The following is a 20,664-nucleotide window of genomic DNA, read 5'->3' on the forward strand; positions in this document are numbered from 1 at the left end:
AGCTTTATTCAAATTAACAACCTCATCTTAATCTTTTTTTTCTTTCCACTCAATAAATAGCATAAATGAAAGGCCTAGTTAGGCCCCATCCCATTCTTCTTTTTTTCCTCATACCTCAATGCACTAGTGAAGAGTAGGGATGAGGTTCGTGTTCGAGTCGAACGTACGTTCGACTCGAACATTGGCTGTTCGTCCGTTCGGCAAAATCCGAACACTTGGTCAGTTCGCGTCAAAATTCGCATGGCGCTCACGGCCCACAATGCACTGCGATGGCGCAGTGCATTGCTGGCTCATGATTGGCCAAGCATGCACTGTGACCCCGCATGCTTGGCCAATCGCAGCGCCAGCAGCGAGGAGAGCCATGATTTGCCACAGGCAGGATGCCTGTGGCCAATCATAGCTGAGGCTGTGTAGTGCACGCCCCACACTATATAAGGCCGCCATTGAGGCGGCCTCGTGTAGTGTGTTAGCATCTGAAGCAGTGGGTGTTCTGTGTACCTTCAACACAGTACACACCGATCGTTTTTGGCTGATTTCCTATCTTGCTCTTGTGTAGTGGTTATTGTCTGTGCCCTGACCGCAGTATACACCACTATATTCACTATTCACTTCACTATGTTTATATATCTTTAATAATAGAGCTTGCAGTCAGTAGTGTTAGGAGATAGTGCGTGCTGTCTGCGTGCTCTGTACCCAGTACATACCGCTATAATCCACCTACATAGCTGTTCTCTATTTGAGCCCAATTGCCATCTGCAGGAGTTATTGGAAGTTGTGTGTGCCTCCAGCACAGCACAGTATACATCTGTATATACCCCTTTATCTCTGCTGTTTTCTGGTTATTGTCTGCATGCCCTGACCACAGTATACACCGCGATATTCACCTAACCTATATAGCTAGTGATCTATCGTTAATAATAGAGCTTGCAGTCAGTAGTGTTAGGAGATAGTGCGTGCTGTCTGCGTGCTCTGTACCCAGTACATACCGCTATAATCCACCTACATAGCTGTTCTCTATTTGAGCCCAATTGCCATCTGCACGAGTTATTGGAAGTTGTGTGTGCCTCCAGCACAGCACAGTATACATCTGTATATACCCCTTTATCTCTGCTGTTTTCTGGTTATTGTCTGCGTGCCCTGACCGCAGTATACACCGCGATATTCACCTAACCTATATAGCTAGTGATCTATCGTTAATAATAGAGCTTGCAGTCAGTAGTGTTAGGAGATAGTGCGTGCTGTCTGCGTGCTCTGTACCCAGTACATACCGCTATAATCCACCTACATAGCTGTTCTCTATTTGAGCCCAATTGCCATCTGCAGGAGTTATTGGAAGTTGTGTGTGCCTCCAGCACAATATAAACTACCCAACTGCTGTTTTACCCAACTCCCTTCAGGCCATTACCATGTCTGGAAGGCCAGCAAGGAGAGGCAGACAGGCGCGAGCCGATAAAAGAGGGCAAGCAGGCTCTGTGTCTAGAGACAACAGTGCTGGTCGTGGACGCGGTGCCTTGTCATCAGCACGTGGCCATGGGACATGCTTGTCCTTCTTTTCGGCAGCTGGACATGTTGAACCGCAACATGCCAACGACTTGGTAGAGTGGATGACCAAGCCCTCTTCATCCTCCTCATCCTCTCTCACCCAGTCTCAGGGTAGTCGCAAAGCAGCTGCCAACGCATCGTCTTCCCTCCTCTCAATGTCATCATCAGTGACTCCTTCCCTAGACCCACCACGTCCTCCTGAGGAGTCTCCTCAACTCTTTGAGCACAGTGTTGGGTACATGCTCCAGGAGGATGCCCAGTGTTTGGTGGGCTCTGATGATGACACTCAGCTAGAGGAAGGCAGTAGCGTGAGCGCAGAGAGAGGGGATGCTCAAGAAGGACAGCAATCTGGCAGTCATGTTCCACAAGCTGCAGCATACTGCCAGGTTTGCTACAGCGATGAAGAGGGAGGGGATGATGAGGGCACTGACTCCACGTGGGTGCCTGGAAGGAGGGAGGAGGAGGAGGAGGAGGAGGAGGAGGCACATGTCCAACGAGGCAGGATGCCCTCCGGGGGCCAGCTTAGGGGCAGCACACCGACTGAATCACACCGCAGAGCTCCACCTGTGCAGAGCGCTGCCTCTGCGCGTTATTCTAAAAGTTCTTTGGTGTGGGCCTTTTTTGAGACGAGTGCATCAGATCGCACCGCTGCTATTTGCAACATATGTCTCAAGCGTATCTCACGTGGCCAAAACATCAGCCGCTTGGGCACCACATGCTTGACCAGACATATGTTGACCTGCCATGCAGCTCGTTGGCAAGCGTACCTCAAAGACCCACACCAAAGAACAAAGCGGACCTGTCCTTGCTCCTCATCAGCTGGCATCTCCAACCCCACTAGACCTTCAGTCCTCTCTGAAACCTGCTCTGAGAGGAATGAAGGTGTAGAATTAGGTGTGTCACAGCCAAGTGCTTCCGGGAACTCTGCTAGCGGTACACCCACGTCCGATTATAGCAGGCAAATGTCCCTGCCCCAGCTGCTGGACCGGCGGAAGAAGTTTACTCCCAGCCATCCACATGCCCAGCGGTTGAATGCTAGCTTGGCTAAATTGCTAGCACTTCAACTGCTGCCTTTTCAGTTGGTAGACTCGGCCCCCTTCCGTGAGTTTGTACAATGTGCGGTTGCTCAGTGGCAGGTCCCCAAACGCCACTTTTTCTCACGGAAGGCGATTCCGGCTCTCTACCGGCATGTGGAAGGCAATGTCCTTGCCTCGCTGGACAGGGCGGTCAGCGGTAAGGTGCATATTACCGCTGACTCATGGTCCAGCAGGCATGGACAGGGACGTTACCTGTCTTTCACGGCCCATTGGGTCACTCTTCTGGCTGCTGGGAAGGATGCAGGACAAGGTGCAGTAGTGTTGGAGGTTGTTCCGCCACCACACCTCCAAAATGCTACTATTGGTTGTGACACACCTCTCTTCTCCACCCCCTCCTCTTCTTCTTCCTCCATGGCCTCTTCCAGTGCTCTATCCTCAGAACCAGCGGTGCTCCGTAGGCGTTGCAGGGGCTACGCAAGTACGCAGGCAAAACGATGCCATGCCGTGCTTGCGCTGGTTTGTTTGGGGGACAGGAGCCACACTGGGGTGGATGTTTTGTCAGCTCTGCAGGGGCAGGCCGAGAGGTGGTTGACGCCACGCCAGCTTAAGCCAGGAATGGTGGTTTGCGACAATGGCACCAACCTCCTCTCCGCCCTCCGACAGGGACAACTGACCCATGTGCCCTGTGTAGCTCACGTCCTTAACCTGGTGGTGCAGCGGTTCTTGGGCAGGTACCCCGGCTTACAGGATGTCCTGAAGCAGGCCAGGAAAGTCTGTGTGCATTTCCGCCGATCATTTAATGCCTGTGCTCGGCTGGCTGAGCTCCAAAAGGAGTTGAACCTGCCCAAGAACAGCCTTATATGTGACATGCCCACCAGATGGAACTCAACATTGGCCATGCTGCAGCGGCTGCACACGCAGCAGAGGGCCATCAATGAGTACCTGTGCGACTACGGCACCAGGACAGGGTCAGGGGAGCTTGGTTTTTTCTCACCACGCCAGTGGGGCATGATCAGGGATGCATGCACTGTCCTGTCACCGTTTGAGGAGGCCACAAGGATGGTGAGCAGTGACAGTGCATGCATCAGTGACACTGTACCTCTTGTCCACCTCTTGGAGCATACGCTGCGTGGAATAATGGACAGGGCACTTGAGGCAGAACAGAGGCAGGAAGAGGAGGACTTCCTTGCCTCTCAAGGCCCCCTTTATCCAGACAGTGTTCCTGCTGTGCCACCCATCACACAGGAAGAGGATGAGGAGGAAGAGGAGGAGGAGGATGATTGTGTCAGCATGGAGGTGGAGGCTGGCACTCAGCATCAACAGCAGCAGTCTTGTAGGGATGATTTACAGTCCCAAGAAACACGTGGACTTGTACGTGGCTGGGAGGAGGTAGCTGCGAATCATGTTGTCCTTAGTGACCCAGAGGACTCCGGACCGAATGCCTCAGCTAACCTACGCTGCATGGCCTCCCTGATCCTGCAAAGCCTGCGGAAAGATCCTCGTATTCTTCGGATCAAGGAGAGGGACCATTACTGGCTGGCCACTCTCCTTGATCCACGGTACAAGGGTAAGGTTGCCGACCTTATCTTGCCATCGCAGAGGGAGCAGAGGATGAGACATCTCCGGGAGGCCTTGCAGAAAGCTTTGCGCAACGCGTTCCCAGAGACTGGGAGGTTACAAACTCCTGGTCCTGGACAACATGTTGCTGAGGCATCGGTCAGAAGGAGCGGTGGAGAAGGTGGCCGTCTAACTGATGCTTTCAGACAATTTTTTAGTCCGCAGCCCCAAGGTATGATTGGTTCCAGCACCCATCGCCAGCGTCTGATTTACATGGTGCAGGAATACCTAGGGGCAAGGTCAGACTTGGACACCTTTCCCACCGAAAATCCTCTGGCTTACTGGGTCTTGAGGATGGATCACTGACCAGAGCTTGCACAGTATGCAATTGAGCTACTGGCCTGTCCTGCATCCAGCGTTCTTTCGGAACGCACCTTCAGTGCTGCTGGTGGCTTTGTTACCGATCACAGGGTGCGCCTGTCCACCGAATCAGTTGATCGACTGACCTTCATCAAGATGAATCAGTCTTGGATAACCCACAGCTACCAAGCACCTGAAGCTGATGTAACCGAATAATTTTTTTTGAAATACCACATCCCTTCAAGACTGCCTATGCTGATGCTGAGTGACTGTCCTGTTATGTTGATTGTCTATCCTCTTCCTCCTCCGCTGATATGTTGGAAGAACATTTTTGGTTCTGGGTGATGCCAGCAGCCCAATTTTTCTGCCCCTGTTTAACAGGGGCGTTTAATTACAATTTTTGATGCAATGCTTTGCAGCAGGGCTAATTCCTGCAATAAAACTAGAGTATATGGCAGAGGTTGCAGTGTGGTGGCACCAGCACCAGTGCCTAAGGCCCAATTTTTCTGCCCCTGTTTAACAGGGGCGTTTAAGTACAATTTTTGATGCAATGCTTTGCAGCAGGGATAATTCCTGCAATAAAACTAGAGTATATGGCAGAGGTTGCAGTGTGGTGGCACCAGCACCAGTGCCTAAGGCCCAATTTTTCTGCCCCTGTTTAACAGGGGCATTTAAGTACAATTTTTGATGCAATGCTTTGCAGCAGGGCTAATTCCTGCAATAAAACTAGAGTATATGGAAGAGGTTGCAGTGTGGTGGCACCAGCAGCAGTGCCTAAGGCCAAATTTTTCTGCCCCTGTTTAACAGGGACATGTAATTACAATTCTTGATATAATATTTCACAGGAGGGCCCCTTCCTGTGCCCACCCAGAGTAACGGTGAGGACTTATAGTGTTGTGGCACCAGCACCACAACCACCAAAGGTAAATTTTTCTACCACTGTTCAACAATAGCATGTAATTACAATTCTTGATATAATTGTTCACAGCAGGGCGCTCCAGCGCCCACCAAGAGTCACTTTGAGGGCTTACAATGTTGTGGCAAAACCAACACCTTGTTCCGCCATTTCTGCAGAGCATATAGGGCAGGCCCCTACTTTCAAACATCCAACTTACAAACATCTCCTACTTTCAAACGCAAGGAGACAGCAGCAAGTGAGATGAAAAAAGATGGACGACAAAACAAATTATACAGGGGTGATAACCCTTCCCTATGTTTTCCAAAAAGCTTAAAAATAGTTTTTTTGACTGGAGCTACACTTTAAAAATGTACCAGTTGAAAATTACAAACAGATTCAACTTAACACAACAAACCTACACAGTCCCTGTCTTGTTTGCACCGCCTGTATACTGCTGTTCTGAGTATATAGGGCCTGGGGGCCACATGCATTTCCTTTTTTTAATATGGGTACAGGTTTCCCCTTAATATGCGTACAAGACCCAAATAGGCTGGTAATGGGCAGGGAGGGCTACCCATGCCATTTTTCTGAATGATTTTCAACCATATTGCAGGAACCAGATATAACATTAAAACCGCAAGCATTTTCCTAATGTTTGCAGCAGTAAAAAAAGTTATAATTAAAAGAAAGAAAAGAAAGAGTAATGCCAAATGCCAACATAAATACAATCTTTATTGTATACATAAAAATATTCAAAAAAGAAAAAGAAAAAAAATTCCATATTGCCTGCCCATACTGTATTTCCAGTTCCAATACACTTTTATCACAAAACATGACTTAAGGCACATTGGTACTAATGTATGACCTTAGATAAGCTAATAAACATTAACAAAACAGATTTCTGGTCTGCATGGAATGTGTTTTGCAAGTACCACCATCTTAATTTCAATGTATTATTTCAATGAGTGCAAGGTCGGTTACTCATCAGTCTGGTGCTAAACCTTCATCTCCATCTCTAGCTCTCTCTCTCTAGTTTCCCTTAGTCATTCTTGAGTTCCAGTAAACTGTGCAATTGCCTTATCTGCTCCAGAACACACAGACAAACTATGTGTAATATTTTCCAACCAAGCTGAGCAAAAAGGGAGGAGGGGTGATGCCAGTCAACCCCAGAGTAAATTTTTGTTTCTTGGCAGTTACTATCAGGTTTCTCGGGAGCTCCAGAAGTGGGACTGATGATTCTGAGCTAGGAAGTCACTGAATGATTCAACCAAACAGAATCACCCAATAACTGAAATGCATCAGCAGTGATTATCTACAATCTTTATCTTGTGAAAATCACAGGTTAACATAACCATAATATACTGTATGTACAGCTACTTGTACTTAATGCAAATCTTGGCCTTTTCCTTAAAAGTGGAGCTTGTTTCTGGCTCCCTTCCACCACCCAAGCCTCTATATATCAGTGAGGTCACACATCGCCTTAAAGCATTTGTTACCCCACTTCATATTCCTGATATGTGCTTGCTGTACCATGTACTTGTATGAGAAAGTATCCTGTTCTCTTTGTATTGCTTCCTTTATGTAAAATCCCTGGTGTTACTGCCAGTCCCTCTGCTTTCCTTTTAAAAACTGACCGCACTAAGCAGAAGAACACACTGTGGTCAGCTAACTATGTTGGGAACTCTGTGTGCTCTCTGTGTGCTCTCCTCCAATGATCAGACTTGTCCTAAATCACCCCCCCCCCCTGCACGTTCATTCACTGGGAAGCTTAGTGTGCTGCTGCTTCTCCTCTTATGCAGCTGTGAACACAGGGAATGTGATCACTTAAAAAAGGAACAAGTATTTATAATGTATTTTATATCTCTACAAAAAGGTTTCATTTATATGTAAAATTTAATGGGTTGTTTTACAAGGAGATTGATTGTTTACAATCACTTTCAAATACCAGTAGGTAGGAGGAGGGCAACTTTATTAACAAAGTTGTTATTGAATTACATCATCTGATTCTGACACTGCGAGTGAAGAAGCACTTTTTTCATGAATATACTTCAACTTTCTTTGAAACTTCTTTTCAGCAAATGTGACTGCATCATGTACACTATAGAATACATGTAAACCATCATTGCTTTTGGAGCCATCAAAAAAGCCTCCATTGTGGATTAAACGGCGTACTGATGGATTACAGTTGGCAAGAAATACCCACACACCAATCTCTTCATAATCATTGTAAACCTCTTTCAGCACGCTGAAACCCACCGAATCTATAAACTGCATGGCACCACAATCAATTATTAGCGAGTGCATAGTGATTGATGGAGTGGCGGTATCATGAGACCTCTGAGGTTTACAAAGTGTTTTTATTGCATTTAGCTTTGAGAAAAACTTAAACTTGTTTTCTGCTTGTGAAACCTCTTTTTTGGCTTTTCTTTGTAATGCCAACACAAATGATGGGTTAACTTCCGTTTTGTTATATAGGGCTGATTTGAAATAATCCTTGTTTGCATAGTACAGACAGCTATCAAATTTATAAATTTTAATATTAGGTACATTGTCAAGCTCTTTATATTTGAATTGATCTTCGTAAATCTCTGTGCCACTGACATGACCTAGAAGTGTGGCCCTTGGCCTTTGGGTACGGAATATCACACAGAGCATCGAGAAACAAACGCCCACCAGTAAGCCGATCTCTGTTGAGATTACTGCAGAAGCCAGCATACTGACCCACCAGACCAATGTGTCTATCCTGTTAACCCGCCACATCTGGGGTGTATCTTGAAATTTCATAACAGCACCTTTAAGGCTAACTATTGTAATAACACCTAAAATGCAGATTTGTAGAGCATAAAAAAGGGGGGCAATAGCAAGCAATACTAGTAATAACACTATGGAGGAAACAATTCCATTTAGCTGTGTGTTTGCACCCGTGGATTCCTTAAGCATGGTTTTGGCAAGAGCAGCACAGCTTGCAAAAGAATAGAAGAAAGATGGTATCAGATTACACATGCCAATAGCTATCATCTCCTGATTGGTGCTGACTGTGTACCCGTGTTTTTTGGCAAATAATTCAGCAAGGGAAACCGTCATGGCAAATCCTATGATTGCAATTGGGATTGCATCTATTGCAATACGTGGAATCAGACTCCACTCTGGTGCTCTTGGTGGTTTAAATCCAGTAGGAATCATGCCACAGATTGATGACGCATATTTGTCATTGAAATTAAAGTAATACGAAACCAATGTAGCCACAACGATAACAAATAATTCTATTGGAATTGGAACTTTCATCTTAGTCTTGTAAAAATCATTAATGGTTTTCACTGGTACCAAGACAGCAATTGCTACAATGCTGGTCAGTAAATCACATATATTAGTATGCTGCAAGTTCTGAAATATGTCAATCCAGGTGAGTATCAAAGATCCAACACCATCACGACGAGGAATCTTCAAACCTAGAAGATACTTCATTTGGGATGTTATTATGGTAAGGGACGATCCAGTGACAAAGCCACTCAGCAAGGGCTCGGATAAGTACATTGATATAAAACCCAAGTGGAATAGTCCCATAAGGATCTGCAAAACAGAAACATTTTAGTAGGCTTTTTCAAAAACACACATTTGTATTTAAACGTTAAAATGTTACTTGAAGGATTTGTACAGTCATGAATCATATTTACCACCACTCTTTCCTTACCCCCTCTCAAGCACATCACTGCATTTATTTTTATTTTCTATATTGTTCTTATAATGAGAAAAACCCTTTATCACCAAGCTTGTTAAATTATTGCAGGAGAAGGTGCTGGATGGGAACCTCCTAATGATGTAAGCATGCCACGCCTCCGTGCAGAACTACATCTTTCGAGATCTTTTACTAAACACAGTATGCAGTCAGATTTTCTGGGGAAAAATAATAAAGGCAGGTGGAGAGCGACAGAGGGGGTTGAGGAAAATGTTGAGTTCTGTAATCCAGAAGAGGAGAAATCAGGCAGAGCTGACAAAACTTTTCGGCATTTCAATGCAGAAGAGTCAGCATTGCCAACCAATAGCAGGAAGTTAGGAGCTCACTGGATTTTTTGCTGGATCACCATTAGGGTTGCACTGATACTGATACTAGTATCGGTATCGGTGCCGATACCGAGCATTTGCATGAGTACTTGTACCGATCGTTCCTGACTGTCCCTTGTGTCCTCCTCTGGTCCCCCTCTGTGTCCTCCTCTGGTCCTACTCTGTGTCCTCCTCTGGTCCCCCTCCATGTGTTCCTCCATGTGCTCCTCTGGTTCCCCCGTGTCTTCCTCTGGTCCCCCTCTGTGCTCCTTTGCCCCTCCCCATCCCAGATCTTTCAAGATGGAGAGCGGGGTAAGGAGCAGGTAAATATGTCATTTTCCGGCTCCTTCTTTTTCTGAATGGACAGAATCAGATGAAATATATGTGAATTGCAGAGATGTTCTGCATATGTTTATTTTTATGTTTCCCAGACATACATTTTAAAATTAATATAAAGACTTATTTTTGTGTGAGTTTAAACAAATAAAAAAAAAAAAAGCTTGTAAAAATGTATACATTTCATAAAGCTAACACACCAGGATATGGACCATTACTTTCTAGAAATATATTATTTGGTAAATTATTTTTATAAGTAGGGGAGCTATTCATATTGCAGGGGAAAGGACCCTGGCTACCTTACTTGATCTAAAAACAATGAGGGCAATGGTTTAGGGAATAGAGAGGCACTAATAGATGGAAGCAGCTTTTTTGCTGTTCTAACTTACGCATGTCAGCACAAAGCTGAATTAATCCTTTTAGTAAACTTTGACTTTCAAGGAAGTCTACTGTACCATAAAATGGATTGCCTCTGTGATGGAGGATGGAGGTTGCTATGATATGGTTCTAAACTGCAGGCTTATTCCTTTCCAAGGATGAAAGGCTTGCATGAGAAGAGGATGGCTTCCAGTTGGCCAACTCAGTAAACCTTATATCCTCTACCTTTTCTTCTGCTATAAAAGCATTGCTGCTTCAAAAAACTGCATTTTAGCTTGCACATGATTGGATGATAAAATCAGCAGAGCTTACACTCATTTCAGATCTACCCCTTAGATTTACAGCAACTGCACTTCCAAGTGCACTTGTAGTGCAAAGTGGATTTGCCTTTCGTAAATAACCCCGAATGTGTGTTATCCCAATGCATGGGCGTAAGCCCAACCTCCAGATTTTTGGTGTAAGTTGTTTATGTACAGTTTTTCTTACCTTCTGCTTTCACAGTTTTGCATAAACGAACAATTTAAAATTTACAAATATTTGTTATTTATTAGATTGATACAGTTGTATTCTTTACATTTGTAAGTAATGTTGTGTTTGTGGGTGAATAATGATTTTATTTTTTTATTTTTTTTAATAAAATTTTGAAAACCATCAATATAACTAAACTGGAACTATCACTGGACCTACAAAATCAATAGCATCATCTTTTTCTTATATTGGTCCTGTACTTTCAGAAAATGTATGGTTAGGAGGGTTTTTTACAAACTCTGGATGCTTTTACTGAAAAATGAGTAAGTAAAAAATTGGAAAAAAGTACCTGGACACCTGAAGTTAAAAGTGGAGAGCAAAGCTTGTCTTCGAAAAGCATCAACGTCAGAAAATAGCAGCACCCAGCAGAAAGGTGTCAAACTGAATGACAGGTTCTTTATAATATTTTACTTAATTGATATGCAACATAACATTACCTGGTAAATTCCAGCCATAAAGGTTAAAGATGTGGCCACCATAATGGCATAGCACCCTTTCCCACATACAGTTCCATCAGTCATTGTTAAGTTGAATCTGGTATCTTCTTCTGTGAAACCTGCAGCTTTCAACTGTTTGTTCACAGATTCTCCAACCATAAGACACAGTACCCCAAATGTTCCAACACAGTTATGGCGAGAGGATGCCATGAAGAAGTAGATAATGCAGCAGAAGAAGTTGGTGTAAAGGCCATAGATAGGATCCTGGCTTGCTAAGAGTGAATAAGCTATTGCTTGAGGAATAGTCACAATGCCAACTATGATTCCAGACATAAGGTCTCCCAGCAGATATTCTCTAACTTTGTAGCGAGGAAGCCATGTTAGTACTGGGAATAGTTCAAAACAAAACCTGCCCAAGTTTCTTGGACCATTTATACAACATTCTTTGGTTGTCTCACAAATTATATCTTTTAGTTTGAATGGTGGCTTGATTTGTTCTTCAAGTTCCACGGAAATGTAGGGTAGAGAAGGTGAGTGCTCTGCCCGGTTTGAGAACTCATTCTTTATAGAATCTTCAGAATCCACACACTGATGATTAAACAAGTTAAGAAAATATGAAACATGTTAGTGGACAGTACATCTAAACTTTAACTAGATGATACTTAACTTTGTAAAGAACATCATAAGCAATTGAATGCTTTTTTGATTAAAAAATACAGTTTTTATCTTATTTTACTCCCATTGTCCATCTCAGTGCTGCTGATATCCTCCAGCTTCTTTCAGCCATGTCTTACCTACATGTCCTCACTTCTGTACCAGCTGCACATCATTTCTCAGGATTGACTTCCTTATAGTAACAATAAACCATGCCCATGCAAAGTGTGGTGGCTTGGCTGTTTGCAGCATCCACCAAGGAACACGTGAAAGTGGCAACACAGGAGTACAACAGGGAAATAGTTTTCACCCTCATAACAGGAAATGGTTAAATACAGACCTTCCCAACAGGATCATCAATTATTGTTTTATGAGGTTTGATTTCAGAGTTTATAAAAAAAAAATACATCTGAATTTAGTGACATCAAAGAATTTCCATGTTAAGCTACTTACACTTGGACTCCTAGCATGCCAGCCTTTCTTTCTTCCACCTTATCAATTATTTCCAAAACAAGTGAAAACGTTTGCTTAATTATTTGTTGTTACTTGGTATAATATATACCTGTGGTGAAGCTTAAATACACTAGCAAAAAGGCTCAAGGCTGGGTGTCTCTCTTTGTTCTTATTGAAGAAGAGTGTGTATAATTAGTACTAGTTTTAGTTTGTTTTAATTTTGGGTTTTTTGAATCTGCCAGGATCCCGCCACCAAGAGACAATTTGGAACCTGCTGCTTGGGGGCAGCCACAACCCCAGTCAGCAGGGTACTCTAGGTGACCGATGAAGACTTTTTCACCCACCCCTAATTTGTTTTAATTGTATACTTTTCCTGCAACATATCATTGAATATTTTCTACACGTGTCATAATAAAAGCTGTACCGTATTTGAACTACCGTAATTAAAGGCATTTTGTACTTTTACATTTTTTGTTGTTGTTTTAACTAGGTATTACTTTAGTTATAGTCCATGTGTTGTTTGTTTTCTTTAACTTATAATGATGGGCTCACATATTGAAGCTGCAGTTTATAGTGTCAAACAAAACATATAAAGTAGGTGTTGTTTTTTGTTTGATATTATAGTGTGATTCACACTTAAAGGGGAAGCTGTCACATGCATCTACATAGGGTTGGCGCCTTTTATATTTTGAAAGAAGCTGTTTATAGCGTGTTGGCTGATTGATTCCTCTATGTCCATGTACTCATTTACCTAGCTTATTCCTTTTTGCTACAGGGACAGGCAACTTCTTATAGAATCACTGAATGCAATACCCAAGCTCTACTGCTGGTGATGCTATCCAAGGCTGAAAAACGGTGCTCGTAGCTGGGCTGTGCAGTCGCAGTCCCTCAATACTTTTTTTTTTTTACTTTATATTCTTTATTGAAAAATTTTTCAATTATCATCACTGACATACAAACAGCATTTTCCCACATCACCCTCCCCTTTCCATTTTTAAATATAAATAAACAGAGGAAACCAAAAGACATATTCTCGTTAAACTTCTCAGGTATTTACTATATAGTTATCTCACCTTCCCATTCTTCTCTACTCCTCATTGCAACATACTAAGTGTGAGACCAAGATGCTGAGAGGGCTCCCCTTGCGCCTAAGTGCAGCGTTTCCCTGAAAGTGGTACAGGGAGAGCAGTGCCCAGAGAAACACGGTTTGCCAGGTACTGAGATGAGATGAGCTGGTCACTGTAATGTAGCAGGGACAGTCTAGATGAACTTTAAAGCTGTGTGCTTGCAGATACCAGGTAAGCTTGACAGAGTAACAAACCGGAGACAGAAACGAGAGCCAGGCTGGGGGTCATACTCAGTAAGATCAGTTCAGATGATGAGATTGGATAGCTGGGGTCATACACAGGAAGACAGATCTGTAGCAGAGTCGATAAGCCAAGCCAAGATCAGAGGAAGCCAGAGAGAAGTCAGAAGTACAAGCCAAGGCTAAATCTGGAGATCAGGATCACAGGTCAGAGCAAGCCGGGTCAATAACAGAAGTTCAATCAGGATACACAGGAACACAGGATCAAGGAGAAGCTGAAGATAATCCAGCAATGAGCAGCTCCAGGAGCAGGCTTAAATAGACCAGGAAGTAAGTCATGTGATCTGTTCAGGTTACAATGAGAAAGTACCGGCCACATTAGTCACACTGTTTACCATGCCGGCCATAATTGTCTTGGGCAGAATTCTTTAGCCATTTTCCTGACACTCATTGACAACCTTCTTACTTTTCCCACTCCAGCCATTTCTTCTTTTTGTCCTCATATTATTGTAATCCTCTTATTCATTCTTATGCCACTCATTCTCTAATCTTCCCCAACATCTCTCCATTCACTCTTCACCCTCAGTACTTTTAACGTTGATAGATATAAACCGGAAACTCACTGGACTTAATTCTATAGCAGTGCTATAAGTAAGGCCACAGGGGCCAAAATGTATTAGCATTGTTTTACTAGATGTTCTTGTGTAGACAATACAGATCTTCAAAGTTTGAGTCCACCAAGTTGCTGGCTTATATCTATCAACAGGCAACTTTGGGTTACACAATGTCCAATCAATGCCTTACCGTTTCCTCTCTAGTGCATTACAAATGTGGGAGTGCTCATATGTTGAAAACGCATCTCTTTCAGCATGGTGGTCTCCCAGTGTAAGCCCTGCTTTCTTGTGACTGTGGCAGGTCTAATTACGGCACCTGAAGTGCGCTAGAGTGAGAGACCAAGGGATTGTATGATATGTAGCTTCTTCACATGAAGTGTCAGTTTTCAGACAACAGACCAAGATCATGCCTTAACGTGCATTGCCATCCCACATGCCATTTGAAACTTCTGACTCCAGAAGATTTAAGCTACTATAGACTTTACAGGCCATCACATGACCCTATTAAACTAAATGATCAACGCACGTATTATGCAGCTGAAAAACAAAGGATGCAGGTAGAAAGGTTTTTAATGGCTTTAAAAGACGCTTTCCCCATATAGAAATAAATCACTGCTGAATGGTTTGCCCTGGTGGAGGATTTTCTTCTACTAAAGCAAGAGGTGATGTATTCAGGGAGATCTGCTTATTACATCTAGGTCAGTGTGACAAGGTAGACAGAACATTATCCTGCTATTCTGTCTGGACATTTAAATTCTCAGATACGTATCTGTACAGATAGACCTGTAACATAAAAGGCATTATACTGTTTCAAATAGATGTTCTCCAAGACTACATTGACTCATTCCTGTTATTATTATTATGGGTTCATTGGGGCTTTTTACAATACTAAAGGGTGCATTATCCAGGAAACAAACAATAGACACACTATAACAACCTGATGCCCCACCAGACCTGAACACCCAAATGACTGATCTCAGAGAATGATATATATTGAGTAATAGCAATAGAAATAGAAAACCCACCCGACAAGAATTGTCAGTCACAGTAGCTAGAAAGCTGAGTACACTGTGATCTGTGTTATCTAAACCTACTACTTTTAAATTAGAAAACTTTTTTAAGTAGATAGCCAGTGGCTGGTATTTCATGAAGGCTTAGTGTATTTTTGAATATAGTGAAAGGTTAACCCCTTACTAAGGAAATGGTAACAATTAGTGCATATATTGTTGGCAGTTTGGCACAGGATTTTTGTACTTTTGAAACTACTATGGACCAAGTTGGGAAGTAAAGGAAAGGCAAGATTTAAAAAAAAGAAATGTGGATGGATATAGAGAGGTGCTTACTATAACTAGAGTGTGCCCAAGGTACCTGGGCTCCTCTCACTTGAGAAGGTAATAAAGCACCAGACACCCATGAAATGATGATGATGGAAGAACCCTGCCACGATGAGGTGAATCTGGATTTGTCTTATATCAAGCCTATTCTTGGTTATTTTTTTTTTTAAAGGTTAATTAGAACCCTTTTTAAGATTTTAAGCTACAGAAGACCACCAGGTGGCTGATTGGTGAGAAAGAACCCCAGTCTATGAGCTGATGGGTTCTTTCAACAGAAAAAGAAATTCTGTCTTTCCAGACAATCAATGCAAGAAAGTACTTGCACCTGCCTCAGCCCTTCCAATGGTGCAATTTGGCGCCTTGTCAAGGAAGCCCAGCTCATAAGAAAAGTAATGTCTGACAGCTTAAAAAGTGCAATGAAAAATCGAATTATGCTTTATAGTGTGATGTTGAAATGTTTATGTTTTCTTCCTCAGAGAAACAATGAATGATTGTGAAGTAAATCCCTTCTTTTTCTCTTCTCTTCCTTTTCTATTACTGCCTCTCATCTCCTTCCCTGTTAGACACCTGTTTTGTAGACATTCCTACTCTAAACCCCAGGCAGAGCTCTTTTCAGTGAGCACATATGTGGGTTTTCCAGGCAGTCAATCTATATTTATATATAGATACATTATCTCACAAAAGTGAGTGCACCCCTCACATTTTTGTAAATATGTTATTGTATCTTTTCATGTGACAATACTGAAGAAATGACACTTTGCTACAATGTAAAGTAGTTAGTGTACAACTTGTATAACATTGTAAATTTGCTGTCCCTTCAAAATAACTCAACACACAGCCATTATATTATATGTGTTATATGTATTATACAGGTATCTGCACCCCGCTCCCCCCTGAAAGGTGCCAAATGTGTCACCGGAGGGGGGAGGGTTCCGAAAAGCGGAGGTTCCATTTTTGTGTGAACCTCCACTTTCAGAATATGTAAGCCTCTATGTGTATGTATAGAGCACTATTTCCATTTTCTCCACTGGGTGGCAGCACCAAGGCACATAAAATGGCTGTTTACAGCCTATACAATTCAGCTTGAGAAAGGAGTGCGCACTACAGACATCCCCCTAGTGTGCATGCTCAGAAACGTATTGCGATTCTGTCTGTGACGTCATCACCCAACATGCTGTGTTGCATTCCAGTGCTTCCCTGTAATCCACCAGCTGCTCTCTAAGCCTTACTTTGGACTTCCATGTAATCCACCAGCTCCTCTCCAAGCCACGCTTTGGACTCTGCACACATGCTGGAAGATTCCGGCCGGTCAGGACACCGGCCATGAGAAGGATTCATGTGACGTGACCCCCTCTGCTGGAAGCTGTGACTGAGATTGGTTTAACTGGACTAACCTGTGCCTGAGTAATGAAACCTAAGTGTGAGTGTTTTTAATGCACTTTGTCTATTAAAACTATACAGTCTTAACTAAGAGGCGTCTGCTTCTTGTTTGTTTTCTCTCTACATGGTTCCAGTAATCCATGTCCTTAGTCTGCTTGTCTTCAGCAAACTGTTTGCAGGCTTTCTTGTGCATCATCTCTTGGATGACAGCCATGCAGACCAACTTGATGCAGTGTGCGGCGTAGGGTCTGAGCACTGACAGGCTGACCTCCACACCTTCAACCTCTGCAGCAATGCTGGCAGCACTCATACATCTTTTTCCCAAAGACAACCTCTGAATATGACACTGAGCACGTGCACTCAACTTCTTTGGTCGACCATGAGGAGGCCTGTTCTGAGGGGAACATGTCCTGTGAAACCACTTTATGGTTTTGGTCACAGAGCTGTAGCTCTGTTTTGGGGTTTTGACAATCTTCTTATAGCCTAGGCCAACTTTATGTAGAGCAACAATTCTTTTTTTCAGGTCCTCAGAGAGTTCTTTGCCATGAGATGCCAGGTTGAACTTCCAGTGACCAGTATAAGGGAGTGAGAGCGATAAGACCTCACCTGAGACCTTGTAACACTAACGAGACACATGACACTGGGGAGGGAATATGGTCCAAGGTCCAAGGCAAGGCTGAGTGTCTTTCTCTTTACTCACTGAAGGAGAATGGATAAAATGTGAGAAACAGCATGAAATTTTTTCGATTTGACTTCTTTGTAATCTGGGATCAGTGAATGCACCAGCATCTCTCCATGCAGAGAAAGTAGGGAGCCAGCTGCTTTTGGACAGCTCTGAACCCCAGTCAGATGAATACTCCAACTGTCTGATCTTCTATCAATATGATAGAAGTGTGACCAGGGTACAATTTCAAAAGAATGCCCAGAGGAGGAAAGAAAATGTGTAAACAAATTGTAAATGTGGGTATTGACTGTCTTATAAAAAAAAAAAAAAATACTTTAATATTGTTTTACTTATATATTGCATAATATTATATTTTCTAAAGTTTTATAGTAATATTATTAACCACTTGCTTACTGGGCACTTAAACCCCCCAAAGTCCCAGACCAATTTTCAGCTTTCAGCGCTGATGCACTTTGAATGACAATTGCGCGGGCATACAACACTGTACCCAAATTACATTTTTATCATTTTTTTCCCACAAATAGAGCTTTCTTTTGGTGGTATTTAACCACTTGGGTACCGCGCTATTGCCGAATGACGGCATTAGCGCGGACCTAGATTTCCGGGACTACGTCTATTGACGTCGTCCCGGTTACGAGCGGCCTGCGCGCCCCCTGAGGGGCGCGCGCGGCGCGCTCTGTGATCGGCGAGTCTATGAGACTCGCCTGATCACCGATCCGTGCAAGGGGTCGATCCCGACCCCTTATCACGTGATCAGCTGTCAGCCAATGACAGCTGATCATGTGATAGAACGGAGCCGGTAATCGGCTATTATTCCTCCTCGCGCTGACAGCGCGAGGAGAAAAAAAAAAGCCGATCACCGGCGGCCGTGATCGGGACATCAGTCCCGATCACGGCCAGCAATGCAAGGCACCACATGCCACCTGCCAGTGCCCACCTGCCTCCCGCAGTGCCATCCTGAAGTATAACTAAAAGTAAAAGTAAGTGCCCCCCGTCTGTGCCCATAGTGCCCACAGTGCCACCCACAGTGCCACCCACAGTGCCACCCACAGTGCCACCCACAGTGCCACCCCACAGTGCCACCCACAGTGCCACCCACAGTGCCACCCAATCTGCCTCAAAGGTGCTGCACCCCAGTGCCGCCCATCAGTGCCCAGCAGTGCCGCCCATCAGTGCCCAGCAGTGCCACCTATCAGAGCCACCTATCAGTGCCACCTATCAGTGCCCATCAGTCCCATCTATCTGTGGTACCTATCAGTGCCCATCCGTGCCACCCATCCGTGCCACTTATCCGTGCCACCCATCCGTGCCATCTTATCTGTGCCCATCTTTGCCCATCAGTGCCGCCTTATCTGTGCCCATCGGTGCCGCCTTATCTGTGCCTATTAGTGCCGCCTTAACTATGCCTATCAGTGCCCACCAGTGCAGTCTATCAGTGCCCACCAATGCAGCCTATCAGTGCCCACCAATGCAGCCCATCAGTGCCCACCAATGCAGCCTATCAGTGCCGCCTTATCAGCGCACTTCAATGAAGGAGAAAAATGACCCGTTTGCAAAATTTTATAACAAACTATTAACCAGTTGCCGACCGCCGCACGCCGATGTACGTCGGTACAATGGCACGGGCAGGCATAAGGACATACATGTACGTCCCTTGCCTCCCGCGGGTCGGGGGCCCGATCGGGCCCCCGCCCGGTGCCTGCGGCGGTCGGTATTCGTACGGGAGCGATCCCGGACGAGGGGACGGCCATTCATTCATGGCCACCCCCTCGCGATCGCTCCCGACGAATAGAAATCCCCGGTGACATCACTTCCTCTCCTGTAATGTAAACACAGGAGAGGAAGTGATGTATTCTCTCCTCCGTGTCGGTATTTTTCGTTCCGACACGGAGGAGAGCGGATCAGTAAGTTGCACCAACACTCTACACACACAGTAGAACATGCCAGGCACACTCACACCCCCCCTTTACCCCCCGATCACCCCCCCAATTACCCCTGCCCCCCAGTCACAGTGACACCAATGTCATTTTTTTTTTTTTTTTTTTTTTTTTTTGCATTGGTGTCATTTGTGACTGTAATAACTGTTAGGGCAGTTAGAGTTAGCCCCCTTTAGTTCTAATGTACCCCCCTAACCCCCCCAATAAAGGTTTAACCCCGTGATCACCCCCCGTCGCCAGTGTCACTAAGGCTGGGTTCACATTGCAGCGGTTTATGAGAACGAATGTGATTCGCACCGCACTGCAGTGCAAATCACATCCGATCTCTGTGCGATTCGAGTTCAGCCATTCGCCGCACCCGCCGCACCCGCCACACCCGCCGCACCCGCCGCAAATTCGCACGGGACCCTTTTTTTGGCCTGCAGCAGAATCGGATCGCATGGGTGTTCACACCATGCGATCCGAGTTTGCAGATCGCACTGCGATATGCGAACTGATCTGGGGGTGTCAGTAACATTTCACTGACACTCCCAGCAGTTCGCATAGGGCAGTGTGAACTGCCGCCGGGAGGCATGCGATGCGGGAACCCGCCGCGCATTCGTGGCGTTTCCGCATCGCTCCAGTGTGAACCCAGCCTAATAAGCGATCATTTTTCTGATCGCCGTATTAGTGTCACAGGTGACGCTAGTTAGGCAGGTAGGTATTTAGGTTCGCCGCAGCTTTTTATAGCGCCAGGGACCCCCATATACTACCGCATAAAGCCCCCTGATTGCCCCCTAGTTAACCCTTTCACCTGTGATCACCATATAACTGTTACAGGTGACGCTGGTTGGTTAGTTATTTTTTTATAGTTTCAGGGCACCCGCCATTTATTACCTAATAAAGGTTTAACCCCCTGATCACCCGGCGGGTGTCATTTGTGACTAATAACTGTTAGGGCAGTTAGGGTTAGCCCCCTTTAGTTCTAAGGTACCCCCCTAACCCCCCCAATAAAGGTTTAACCCCGTGATCACCCCCCGTCGCCAGTGTCACTAAGGCTGGGTTCACATTGCAGCGGTTTGAGAACGGATGTGATTCGCACCGCACTGCAGTGCAAATCACATCCGATCTCTGTGCGATTCGAGTTCAGCCATTCGCCGCACCCGCCACACCCGCCGCACCCGCCGCAAATTCGCACGGGACCCTTT

General features: G+C 44.7%; 1 protein-coding gene across 1 annotated transcript; it reads right to left on the reverse strand.

The window, feature by feature from the left end:
- Nucleotides 1-6,122: 6,122 nt before the first annotated feature.
- LOC143962093 (sulfate transporter-like) lies at nt 6,123-14,011 on the reverse strand. Its single transcript, XM_077471419.1, has 3 exons — nt 13,994-14,011; nt 11,115-11,702; nt 6,123-8,964 (listed from the first exon to the last, which is right to left on the reverse strand). The coding sequence occupies exons 1-3, from the start codon at nt 14,009-14,011 to the stop codon at nt 7,378-7,380; spliced, it is 2,193 nt and encodes a 730-aa protein (XP_077327545.1). The 3' UTR covers nt 6,123-7,377.
- Nucleotides 14,012-20,664: the final 6,653 nt, after the last annotated feature.

The sequence above is a fragment of the Lithobates pipiens genome, unplaced genomic scaffold, assembly GCF_037356315.1.
Source record: "Lithobates pipiens isolate NorthernLeopardFrog02 unplaced genomic scaffold, aLitPip1_a1.2 Scaffold_8, whole genome shotgun sequence".
NCBI lineage: Eukaryota > Metazoa > Chordata > Amphibia > Anura > Ranidae > Lithobates > Lithobates pipiens.